This window comes from Solanum lycopersicum, chromosome 5, assembly GCF_036512215.1.
Source record: "Solanum lycopersicum chromosome 5, SLM_r2.1".
Lineage (NCBI taxonomy): Eukaryota > Viridiplantae > Streptophyta > Magnoliopsida > Solanales > Solanaceae > Solanum > Solanum lycopersicum.
Genome location: NC_090804.1, coordinates 2,661,671 through 2,675,463, shown reverse-complemented (window position 1 = coordinate 2,675,463; position 13,793 = coordinate 2,661,671). Strand labels below are relative to the sequence as shown.

The window sequence follows — 13,793 nt, the reverse complement described above, 5'->3', positions numbered from 1 at the left end:
GATATTATATCAAAAAATATTATAGAATTTTTATGTGACAGTTGGTGGTGGTGATGGTGGTGATAACTAATTAACCAAAGACGAACACACTCCCAGAGTGAGTTGCACATGCATCCGTTAACTTCAGAAAAATTATGTGTATATGTATAAATCTATCTTGAGAAACTAACAAAATTAGGATATAATGAACGGTGCATCCATAAGGAGCATATATAAGAGTACAGTTATGCTATTGGTAAAAGTTCGAGGAACCACCCGCAAGACCTAGGTTTGAGTCCAACTTAAATGCTATTTCACTATTTTTATTTTAGTTTATTTTAGTGCTCATACTGGGGCTAAGATAATATTGATGTACTCGAAGTCTTCTAATCATACGGTCGCGTCTATGACTAAGGATGGTGATTGTGTGTTGATTTGGAATGGTGTTGACTAATGATAATGGTTTGAATAATCTCTTATGGTGTATTGGTTGATAGTAGTGATCAAGCATATTTGTTGTCGTTTTGGTGACGATTTCAAATGATTGATAATGATCACGAATAATGACGAATGATTTTGGTGATCGACGGTAATAATGATTGTGATTGGGCTGAGGGTGGTAATTGTGAATGGTATGTGGCAATGGAACTACTATTGTGGGTGGTGTGAAAATAGTTAAATAACGATAAATTATCATCTCTGTAGAAATTCTTAATTAACTATTTAATAATATAAAAGCTTTATTATAGATCTTAATCACACAAACTTATTCAAGACTAATTAAATAATTGTAAAAATAAAAATAAAAATATTTAATAATTAAGATTTAAATCTTCAAAAATAAGCCAACTCAATAATTAAAGTTAAGATCTTCATTTATCACATATAATTAAAATTAAAATCTTCATTTAATACGTATAATTAAAATTAAGATCTTCATTTAACACGCAATGTGAAGGGAATAAGATAATTAATTGAGCAAAAAGAAAAATAGAGTGGATCACATGGGCACAGATTGATGTTCTGCAATTATTAAGGTGTATATATTTTCATACATTTGGCAGCACCCTATAAATATATTGAAATGCAACTATATATTATTTTTTGTCCTAAAATTATATTGTATATATATGAATTAAATATAGAAAAAATTAAATATAATAGTAAAATTATTTCATTTAAATTAAATATAGTAAACATAGTTTGATTTAATTATACTCCATAGTAAACTGTTGCTATTCCGCCTTTCTTTTGGAGAATCTCGCCACTCTCGTTCTCTCTCGCTTTTCTACAAATGCAAATATATAAAATGTATTTCTGTTTGTATAAAGCGAGAGAAAATTATATATATACATATACTTCCATTCCCCTCTCTCCCCTCTTTCAGATCTTGCTCGCCACTCTCTCTCTCACCTCTCTCGCTTATACAAATGGAAATATATAAATGTGTTTCTGTTCGTATAAAACGAGAGAAGATTGTATATATACATGTAAATACATATATTTTTGTCCTATATACACTTGTAATTATACTATACAAATATTCCCATGTCCAATTCTCTTATGCCTTTCGCTCTTTTTCGCTTTATACAAACACAAATTATACAATTAATCTATTGTATATGTATACTGAAACAGAAATATATTGCTATATACAACCGCTTTTTTATATGTATAACAAAATACATATATTTGTGTTTGTTATGCAGCAAAATTATACAAATTATAATTATAAAAATATATTATAATATTGAAGTTTTAAAATATCCTTGAGGTGACCCTATTTAATTTTGTCTCTAAATGAGTCCACTTGGACTTTGGTTTTTTCCAATCAATAATATTGGAGTTTTTGTTCAAGTAGCAACTTTATTTCCTCTCGTGATACCTTGTAGCTTGTTTTGTACTTTTTTTCCCCCTTCTGATCACTTTTTAAACTAAATTAATCCTTCAAGATTTGAATCATTATGTGTACATACATACATTATATTATTATATTTAATTGTTTGTCGATTCAGTTTGATTTGATTCGATTAGTAGAATTATTCATTATACATAAAAGTAAAAGAAAAAATTCAGTCCAAAAGGAAATAAATTATTCATTTGCCATTTTGAATCGTATAATTCTTATGTCGAAACTCTAACTATGTTTAACTTCCTGGTTAGATTGTTAGTTAATCGTCTATTATACTAAACAACATAACCTTAATAAGTAATGCATAACGTATCGATATTACCGAACAAATAAAAGATGTATCATATCGTACTCTTTTTGATTAGAGTGCTATATTTTACATATATAAAATCGGTCATAAAAAATAATATATATATATATATCTATATAAATTGTTGATTTGATACAATTATTTCTTCGGGTTATTTTAATAAAATCATGATCAAATTAAATATTATCTATTTTAAAAAATGTAAAATCAAATCAGATTAAATCAAATAAAAATTACTTATTTTATTATTATATATATTTATAATATTCTGTTTTTTTTTTGTTTTCATTTTTCTAATTCGAAACCAAATCAAAACAATAAACAAAGTAAATTATAAATTTAAAATCAAATCAATAATTCAAAAAATTAATTTAAATTAACATTCAATTTGATTTTTCAATTTAATCCAAATAGTAGATGCCCCTTGACCCCTAATACATTGCATAAGTATTTAATTTGGAATGAAATCGAATCTGATATTTTATTATATATACTTTTTTGGTGGACTATTAGACTAATAATGTGTCTTTGTCCAATTGTGTATGTCTTTTTTCAGTTTAATCATTATTAATATTCTTCTATCTAGTCTTAGCACATATTTCATAATTTAAATATTCAACACTTGTCTTTCCCTAATTCATGAATAAAACCATATATATACATGGTGCTTCTACACTTTCTAATTATTATTTTTTTCAATTTTTCTTATATTATATAATATAGTCTTTCCCTAATTCATGAATAAAACCATATATATACATGGTGCATCTACACTTTCTAATTATTATTTTTCTCAATTTTTCTTATATTATATAATATACACTATACATTCTTCATGGGCCATTCCTACTTTTTGCTGGTCTAATGTACATGTTATGTATTTCTTCCCTTTTTGTTGGCTTAATTTGACGCCAAAAAGAACTCAATAGTTCCACTATATGTCATTCTTATCCATAAAAATATAAAGTTGCTTTTAGACATGACCCCAAAGTATTTAGTATACGTCACTTATTTTATTTACCAAAGTTATGTTTATAAGAGGTTTTTATTTTTACGTATCGGTAATCTGAAAAATTCAAATTATGATAAGAGGAAGTTATTCGTATAGTAAGTATCCTTCATTTTTAATTCTAAAATTATACGTTCGAGTCATCAAGAGAGCAAAAAGAATATGATCATTGTAGAAATCTATTCACTTTGTAAAGTGATTAAGAAATTTCATTTTCTCGAAGCTTATTACAAGGTTCAATCAGCGGCGGAGGCACCTTATAAGTTGGGGGTTCATCTGAACCCCATTCAGCGAAAAATTATATTATTTACACATGATTCAAATAATTTTTTAGGTATCTATATATAGGTAGAGGTAAAACCCCCTCCGACTGCTTCGTGTATCTAATTTTTTCAGATTTTGAATTCCCTTATTAAAAATTCTGACTCCACCGCCTGGTTCAATCATTACTTAGTATATACTAACCTTAACCTCAACAAAGTAATTATTGAAGGCAAGAAAAGATAAAAAAAAATTAATGGTGTCAAACCACAAAAAATGACACTAAAGTAAAATAATGATTAGTAATATGTTGTGGTTGAGGGAAAATTAAATAAAAGTAAGGTTGGCAAAGTAGAATTTTGAAAATGATATGATAATGATGATGAACCAAAGTAATAAGGAAAATCCTTATCTTCATCTCTTGTTATCTTCAAAATTGATTGTGTGCACCTTTGGGTTTCAATGTGTGGTTTTTGTTCAATGCTGATTCTTTGTGTATATCTTGAGAAAGGAAATAGGGAAAAAAAAAGATTGTACTTGGTATAGGGAGCAACGAGCATGTTTTTGTTATAAATATATTTGTATTTTTGTAGTAGCTTTCTCGGACTTGCAATCAAGTAGATAATTGCAAATTGTTCAAGCAGATAATTTGTAAGTAACTTTTGAAAAACCTTATAACAGCTGCTTTGCAATCAAGCAGAGAACTTGCAAGCAACTGAAGTAACTTCTAAAAAGTCGTGCAATAGAGGCTTGCAATCAAGCAGACAATTACAAATAGTTCAAGCAGACAACTTGTAAAAAACTTTCTCGAATTTATAATCAGATCTGCAGTTTGTAAATAAATCAAACAGACATATTGTAAGTAGGTTAGGTAACTTCTAGAAGGCATTGCAACAATTTCTCAAAGTAGCTCAAGTATACAACTTGTAAGGAGCTTTAGAAAAGCCTTTGTAGTTGCTTCGTGAAAATTTTCATATAACTTATTTTTTTCTACAAATAAAAAGTCAATTCACTTTATCTACATATCAATTCAACGACGAATAATATATAAATCTCCCTATTTATCTCTTGAAAATATATTTACTTTGTAATTTTTAATTAATTTTATACACATGGGATGTTGTATATAAGTATTATATTCAATTTCTATAGTGGAGTTTGTTTTCCGAAAAGGAAAAAGAAAGAAGAAAAATATTCCTAATTCTAATTAACAGGTGACGCGCAAGAACTAATTATAATTCAAAAGATATTTGTTTAATACTAAGGTATATATACGTTTTTTAACTTAACGGGTATTGTAATATAATAGTAAAATTATTTCATGATTAATTAGAAGTTTTAGATTCAAGTCTCGAATATAAAAAATATTATGCTGAAAATATCTCTTCCACATGAACTCTATCATATACAATTTAAATTTCGTCAAAACTCTAAACAGACATCGAGCGAGAAAAAAAAAATCATAACAAAATCCACAAGGATTGTGTGGTAAGAAAAGAATAGCAGTAGACGTCCTACATTATTAATAAATAATTGAGGTAATATATGGTATTATAATAACTGATTTAATTAAAGAAAAAGGATTATTGTGGTAGTCAATTTTGAGAATGAATTCTTCCAAATATATATGATAGTGTTTTTGACAGACTTTTCACTAACTTATTTCATGACTTTTTTTTCCAATGTTCTGTGTACTTCATTTTTTCAATCGTTAATTCATTATAAATAATACTATAATCAAAGAATCATATAGTATCTTAGTTATTTACATTTTAACTTATGAATATATAATACGTTCCAATACCTATTCGAGTCGAAAGCTGTGTAACTATCAATCGGCTATGGAAGTCGCTAAACTTTTTGATTCAACATTATCGATTTAACTTTTACATTTTACCTAATTAAATGGTCATTTTAGCTAATTAGTTAGGCAAAATTAGATGACAATGGAAATTGAAAGCTAAGTAAGTAAAGTTACATAATTTTTTAAAGACGAAACAAATTAAAGTTGAAGCCTAATATTGTTGAAAGGGCTAATTTTGGAATATTAAAAAGAGAATTACTATTTGTAGAGAAAAAACAAATTAAGAAACAAACACTAGTCATGCCCGATTACCCGCTCACCTTCATTGACCAGCTTTTTGCTCTTTTTTTTAAATAAATAAATATAAAAATTATACGTCTGATAAAATTTATGTATATCAACAATTTATTTCATATCTAAAAATTTTAAATTATTTATATCGGATGTAATTATTACTTTCTTCAATCATATTTATTATTACTTCAACAATAGTATACTGTAACGATCATTTTCAATTTTACTTTTTTTTTTATTGAAAGTTCTATAAAAAAAAATATTGTATTTATTTTTAGAATAATTTTGTGATATTGTATTATACATTTGTTATGAACTTTTATTTATTCGATAAAATTGTATAAATAATTTAACAATTTCAAAAGCTTCACAATTAACGAGGACAAGGTCGGTGTGATCTAGATCTCTGTGGGGAACAAATGAGAAAAACGAGATTGAAATTGTTTGGACATGCGAAGAGGACGTACATACACCCTAGTGGAGAGGTAGGTTATATATAGTAGGTGGTACGAAAAGAAGTAGAGATAGATCGAAATCCGAATAAGCATGAGAGAGATGATTAGGTAGGACATGATATAACTTTAAGTTATTAAAGACATAACGTATAAGATAGAAGTTAGTAGACAATGAAACTGTTATTTTATTTTCGAATTATGATTTCAATTCACGTGACTAAACATCACCTTTAATTTTCAAGATTCTTGTCATGAAGTATATGTATCCTATATGATGAAAAGAGTTGATTTTGGTACATATTTTGTGGAAGGGCCAGACCCAAAAGCAAAGTAGGTGTGATAATTATATTAGTGGAAATGGTAGGTTCCTTTTTTTTTTTTAATAACGTCACCTATATATTTATTATAATATAAGGTCCAAAAGCAAAGGAACTACAAACATCCATATATAGGCGCACTATAAGTCATGGCTTGTCATTTATCTTTTTATATTGCATGTTATCATATCTATATCGATATAGATGACGCGGAACTAGTAAGGACTCAAGAGTTACAACAAAAGTTACTTTAATGTATATTAATAATATTGATATATAATAGATGTTGAACTGTCTTCAATTTTTTCATATATTTATTTTTTCTACTAGCTAGATACTACGTAAAGGTGTAAATAGCAAAAAAAAAAAGTTGTTTTAACGTATTGAAAATGATATTTAATTAGGTCCACTGCTCAACTAAATGATTTATTATATTTAGACGCAAGAAAATAAAAAAGATACATGGCCTTTTACCAACAAGTGGAATTTTAATTTGTGTAACATGTGGCAAAGAAGAATGCATGAAAAAAGTACGTTATATATTTGGGATAATGTCGATGTACCCCTTTAATTTACGCTCGAAATTTCAGAGACGCACTTATACTATTTTAAGATTCTACTATTCTCCTGAACTTATTTTATAAATAATTTTTTACACATTTTCAACCTACGTGGTACTATCTTGTGAGCTTAATGATAGTTGACATTTTTTTCAAACTAGTGCCACATAGATCGAAAAGGAGTAGAAAATTACTTATAAAATATGTTTAGAAAGGTAATAGGATCTTAATAAAGTATAAATATATCTCTGAAATTTCAAGCATAGATTGATGGATACTTTGTACATTTTTCCTCATATATTTGTTTAATTGATTTGTAATCTTAACACTTCAGTAAACTTGAACCAATCTAATTATATTTATATTAAAATAATTAAATTGGTATTTTCATCTTTATCATATGATGCCTGTAATTAAGAAGTCATGACATAAAATAAGAGTATCTCAAATCCCACTATGATATATTTTTCCCTAATAATCATTCCTACTTATTCAAATCTTTCTAGAAACCTACAATAATATCTCCAAATTATAATGATATAGGTTTGATTCGATAATCAAATTATTTATTTATAAAGTTCCATATCTAGTATGAAATCATAATCATGGTTTAAAGTGTTAATTGGCCTATTAAAAAAAATTAATATATACCTAGATATATACTAATTTGTTTGGTATTAGAAATTTAAGATCATATATAGGTGAGTTCTCCAGAAAGACAATTATATATGTATATAAAAAAAAGTTAGAGGTGACATAATAATAATAATATAAAGAGCTTGGTTTCAAGTTGATCTACAATTCAAAGATAAAGATAGTTTATGATCAATGATCATACATTGTAAGAGAGCCAGAATTTTTACTAAGTCGATTCAAGATATGAAAACTCAAAAATGAAGGTAAAGAGGGTTTACATAAAAGATAATTTTAATCATGAATAAACAATACAATTTTTTTAATCGAATGATGAACCACTCGATCATATCTGGCTCCGTCTTGCTTTGTGGATCATATATATGTCCATACTTTCTTGAGGATTTTTGAAAGTGAGTTCTAATCTAGTGAGCCCACCCTAAAAAAAGGTGTTGGCTTTTGGAGCTAGATGCCAAGTTCCTATGCACCATTCTTATTGCCATATTGGACCAATTGTCAAGTTTTGGCTGTTCTTTGTTGGAGCTTATCACAAAACAAAGTCATATACTATATGCCATTTGATTTTCTCTTTTCAAATTTGTTTGAGACTAATAGAGACGCAAGGGTTCAGAAAGAGAAGTTGTAGCTCAAAAAAAGAAGATCCACAGGAATTCTTCACCTGTTCTGTCAGGGCCCCAGTAAATCGCTCAAGTATAGATTCTGTATGCTTCGTAATACATCACGATCCCAAGTATATATCATCTATTAATACACGGCAATTGATGTTTGACTTAAAAAGGTGTGGCTATGGTGCTAAAACCTTTCAAGAAACAAAGAAAGCTAAGTTCACTTTATCAACACAAAAAGTACATGATCTTTTCAAGTTAACAAACAATTGTTTTGTTTAGAAACATCAAAAAGATGCATGTGCCTAAGATGCTCAACATGCACTTAGGTTTCAAGTGATGTAGAATATGCCAAATTAAAATGTCATCAAATCTAACACATGGACTCAAAACCTATTCTCATAAAACTCATCAACTCTTAGTTGTTTTTGCAACTCCTTGAGAGTCTCAAAATTGTTTTGTTTCAATAAGCCATTTGATTTGGAAGTTAGAGGTTTTGGGAGAAAGTCAATTTGATGTTTTATGTGTAGTAAAATTTAATTTTTTCTCAGTCTAACACGGTACAATAAAAATAACTTTTAGCGATAATAAATAGACATATTAATAGAGTGTTAACGTTTTTATCGGCGTTAGTTAAGTACCATTAGATCCAATGACGCTAAAGGCTTTAACATACACAAAATGCTAATTGCCGCTTAAATATATATTTAGCGATAATTTCTAATTAATTACTGCTAAAGCTCATTTTTGATGTAGCGAGACTAGCTAGTGGTCCTCAACCCTACTTTACCACCACAATAGTCATGTAAATGAATCAAAAACTAAACGAAAAGTATTATAGATTGCAATTTTTTGCATATTAATATGATAAAAAAATACATCATAAAAAGAAAATATAACAATTAAAAGCGGACAGAAGTGGTATGTAATAAGGTTTGGTTTAACATTGTGAGGTTAATGTGGAGCTCTAATTGAGGTAAATATTTGATGTAATGCTCATTCTTTTGAGTTTCATTTGGATAATTTGAGCATATTTGAACAAATCTGGTAAATTATAGAGTATATGTAAACCATAAACATCAATGAAAGACAAATTTGTGACGATTTCACAAAGTTCATGGAAATCCAAACTCTACAACGAATTTAAAAGAGGACTACATGCATGTGTAAACACCTCAACGAACTCATGTGGACACTCCTCAGCCCGAGGACAATCTCTCAAATACACGTGTTGATGTTGTTGACCCACTTTTCTTTTCCTCGTTGATTCCTCTCAATGAAATTTTCTATGTTGCACTAACAAATTTGGACCTTCATCGAAAGTTTGATTCAAGAACTGAACAAGGGCTCTGGATCTACATTTCTTCTAATCCTGAACAATTTCCAAAAACAAAAGCAACATGTAAGTTGGATCAAAAGTAGTAACATATACATCTTCAGCTACACAACATTCATCAAACACTGTAAACATGCTTTCTCTTGACCCTTTTTCCTTCGCAACGTAACATATTTTTATTGGCAACGTACCAGTTTAAGAGGTTAAAAGGACAAAATGAAAGTAAATAGGCTACCAACAGATACTAAAAACAAATAAATGTGTCATGAAACGGACTTGAAGTGGAGATGTAGCTAATACAAAGGGCAGCCTGGTGCAGTTATCTCCCGCTATGGAAATCTGGGGACAGATCGAACCAAATTGGACCTTATTGTACGCAATCTTACCTTGCAAAATATCGCGTAGTTCTCTAATTCAGAACCACAGAATATAATGTGTTAATACCTATACTGAGCTGTATTATTGAGAACAACTCGAAGTTCCTAACAATCTACAAGTGACCCTGAACACACTGCATGAGCCTTAGCAGCTTTCGTATTAGACATTTGAGGTCTTTCCTCATAATTACAGTCGGCACAACTCTGCTGCTTTGCCTCTCAGTAAAACTATGGCATTTAGAATTAAAAAACAGCAAATTTAAACAGCAAAAGCCTGGTTACTCACCAATTGTCTTCTGCCCATTTGCAGCCATTAGTATCCACCACATGTAAACTGTATGCATGTCGTGACTTTGAAGACTGGTTCTCAAAACTGCAACCATACGTTATGAAGATTGAATGGATAAAAAACATTCTAAACGAGCCAAATACAAATGGTAGCATAACTGATCCGTATGGTCCTAGAGAAGTTCTGAAAGTGACTGACCTCTGGTGAATAAGATCTCCGTGAATGACTACCAAAGATCCAGCTTTTACTTCAAGTGAAATGAAATCTTCCTGGTTATAGCATGGAGATGGCTTATCAAAATGAACCCCACTTTCATCTCTAAGGAATCTCCTCACAAGGCCATCTGAAGAAATAGAACAATTTGTATATTACGTGAAGGAGTTCAATGATTTAAAGGTGGCAAGACGAAGAAGAGTTGGGAGAAACAATACTTTTGTGGGACCCTGGTATAGCCCATAGACAGCCATTTACAATTGTTGCATCCTCTAAAGCTAGCCACAAGCCAGTGCATGTTGTTGGTTCAGTGTACAGAAAAGAGTTATCTTGGTGCGGCACCACTTCACCCCCAATACCGGGTTGCTGAAAAACAGAGTTTTACATGTCATTCGTAGAGGGATGGATAATAGTAATTACAACTCCATTATGGTTTTTGTTTCTTTTCTGTTATTGTTCAGTTGCAAAGAGTGTGGTGACTCTACATATGCATGCTTGGATAACACGACCAAGCATATATTATTTCAAAAACTAATATGCTATTGAGTACATGATTCATCCAACTAATATAAAAATTAGATAGGAATGATGGGTTACTCAAGTATCGATTTTGGGATCCAATGCAAACAACAATCATCGAAGCTCTACTACTTCCTAAATCCTACTATTGTTTAATATTTCACTGTTTTACATAGTTCGTTTACGAACAAATTAAACTGCTAATACACAAACCTAACGAGTTACCGACACACGTGTCCATGACCTCATAAGAAATTGTACCATACTTTTCCCAGTAAACATATACATGTATGGAGGACCAAACAGCCCCAGAATCTTCTCTTTAAGACAATTTCATTGACCTTGTCAAATAAAAGAATGGAGATTTTTCTCGTACAGTTAGTCCAGAAACAATATCACTGTTTGACGTGGATACATTCTAGCCTTACTAAGACATCAACCTTTTAGAATGACACACACCTATCTGACTGGTGATCTTGAACAACCAAGGATTGGACATGATTTAGCTGAGGAGCGTACAAAGATATAGGGCAGAGAAACCCATTACTAGATAAAACAATAGCAGAAATTACCTTAAATATGTACATTGATTGAATGACTACTGGCCTCTGGTAACCCAAGGACCGCAACATGCTTGAGACTTTGCCTGAGCTAGAGAACTTATTAAATACAGCATCTTTTTCATGAAGAGCTGCAATAGCACAAGTACGAGAAATCTAAGAACAACCTTGTTGAGATAGAGATTAAAAAGGTTGCTCGAAAAATGAAACAACTCTGTTGACAACAGGTAATCAACAGAACCATACCGTGCCCAACTTTATTTATTGAGAGTTGCTTTGGCTGCTTTAGGTTTCTATCTTCATCAAATGCTTTCTCTGCCAAGACCATAAATATCAATAAAGCATCCTAAGCAAATACCTAAAACATAATTAGCCTATGAAAGGAATCAGAAGTTAAAGATATAGAAGCAAATTACTAATACGATTCAACCACAGCAGGATCAGAAAATTAAAATCCAAATATCATCTAAATAACACCAAAAGAAATTCTCCATGGCGACAAAACACAGTTTTCAATCCTTTGAAAGCCTATACTAAACTGATAACTGCCTCCTTAGCTATAATAGAAAATCAAGAACAATGACTGATATGCAAACTCAAAGCCACTAGTACATCCATTCCCAGCTCTTTTGCAATTAAAAATATAACTTGTTAGTAAATACTACGGTTTGCAACAAATTTTAAAGTGATTAAAAATAAATTGCAATCACAAAGAAATATAATTTCATTGATAAAACAATATGGATATTTATCCTTGATTCTTCTCTCCTAATACTCCTTCGTGATGAGGTCCGTTAGTAGCGTATTTCTCCAGGTATGATTCTTGATTCTTGTGAATTAAATGAATATGTTATTCTTTACATAGGCATAAACAACTACTACTAATCAGTAAAAAGACAAAAGACAGTACAAGAAAAAACAAATAAGAAATCAAACACAAGCATACCTTCCCAGAAGAATGAAATCTTCTCAGCACTTTCAAAGAAGTGATCATTAGTCGTTTGTTGCTGAAACCCAAATGCCACAAAACACACACAAAATCAAAAAAGACAAAAAAGGGTTCTCTCAAAACCAAATAAACTAAGCTAATGAATTGAAAAAATCAAACTACAGAGCATAAAAATTGAATCTTTACTTGATTCTTGGTAGAAAAAACAGAAGTATCTGAAGAACAATCAAACTCATCAAGCAACTCTTCCATTCTCTTCCTCATAGACTGGATCTCTTCTTGGCTTGCAAATGATTCTAACACCAAATACCCATTAGAATCAAAGAACTGAAGCTGCTCTGAACTGAGGTTTCCTTCAATAAGCACCATGATTGACCTTCTGAGCTTTGGTTGGTGCTGTAAAAGGGTTGTAAATTCTCTAATAATAATTTATAGAACCAATATGCAAATTATCTTAAAGTTTGGTACTAAAATGTAAACTCAAAACATAGTTTATATTTCGGTGCATGTTCATCTTCTTGCCCAAAAATCTCATGGTGATGACAAAAATTAACGGTGGGAATACTATATATTAAAATAATGCTAAATATATATAGTTTATTCTGCTATTACTAATGCTAGTATTAGTTATAGAGGGATTAAATTTTATGTGTTGTTTGATTTAGCGTATAAAAAATTACATGTATTGCATATCTTTTAATGATTACTGTTCATAAAAAAAATATGTTTCACGTATAGTAAAAAAGATGTAAAAAAAGCTTTTAGAGATAATTATATCTTTAACCATGCAAATGCATGCATTAAAAATCCTTGTATCAACATTCAATATTGTGACTTAGTGATCAATGAAAACCCTTGCCTTATTTATGTTGTTGATGAGAGGTATCAGGTAATAGATGTCACACGTAATAAGTTGAGAGGTGTGTAAAAATTAACCCAATACCATGATCATATAATAAACTCGCATTATGGATATCATGATTTTCCATATATTAACAATATACACTTTAATGCACAATAGAATAAGCATTTAGTTGTACATAGATTGAAACAAGATACTACTAATATACAAAACTAATACAAATATTATATTTTGGGAAAACTACATAAATAAGCCATAAAACACAAAGTAATTACATGTTCATACCTCAATGCAAAGTAATTCAAGAAATACCATGTTGTCAACATTTTTTTTTTTACAACCCATATCACCCCCGTCATTAAGGCTAATAATTCAGTATATATATATATATATATATATATATATATATATATATATATATATATATATACTCGTGTAGTATCAATTAAGTAAAATTATCAGTCTTAATGATACTGATACAATATATACACTGATATAATATTAATTAAGCGAAATTAGTTAGAAATA

The 13,793-nt window shown here is 29.6% G+C and overlaps 1 protein-coding gene across 1 annotated transcript; it reads right to left on the bottom strand.

Annotated features, from left to right (window-relative positions):
* Positions 1 to 9,143: 9,143 nt before the first annotated feature.
* Positions 9,144 to 12,966, bottom strand: LOC101249915 (phytanoyl-CoA dioxygenase). The gene is made up of 8 exons (XM_004238780.5): positions 12,590 to 12,966; positions 12,401 to 12,461; positions 11,701 to 11,769; positions 11,467 to 11,585; positions 10,594 to 10,741; positions 10,361 to 10,505; positions 10,160 to 10,246; positions 9,144 to 9,532 (listed from the first exon to the last, which is right to left on the bottom strand). Exons 1-8 carry the CDS (start codon positions 12,770 to 12,772, stop codon positions 9,490 to 9,492), a joined length of 855 nt encoding a protein of 284 aa, XP_004238828.1. The 5' UTR covers positions 12,773 to 12,966; the 3' UTR covers positions 9,144 to 9,489.
* Between the last annotated feature and the right edge of the window lie 827 nt (positions 12,967 to 13,793).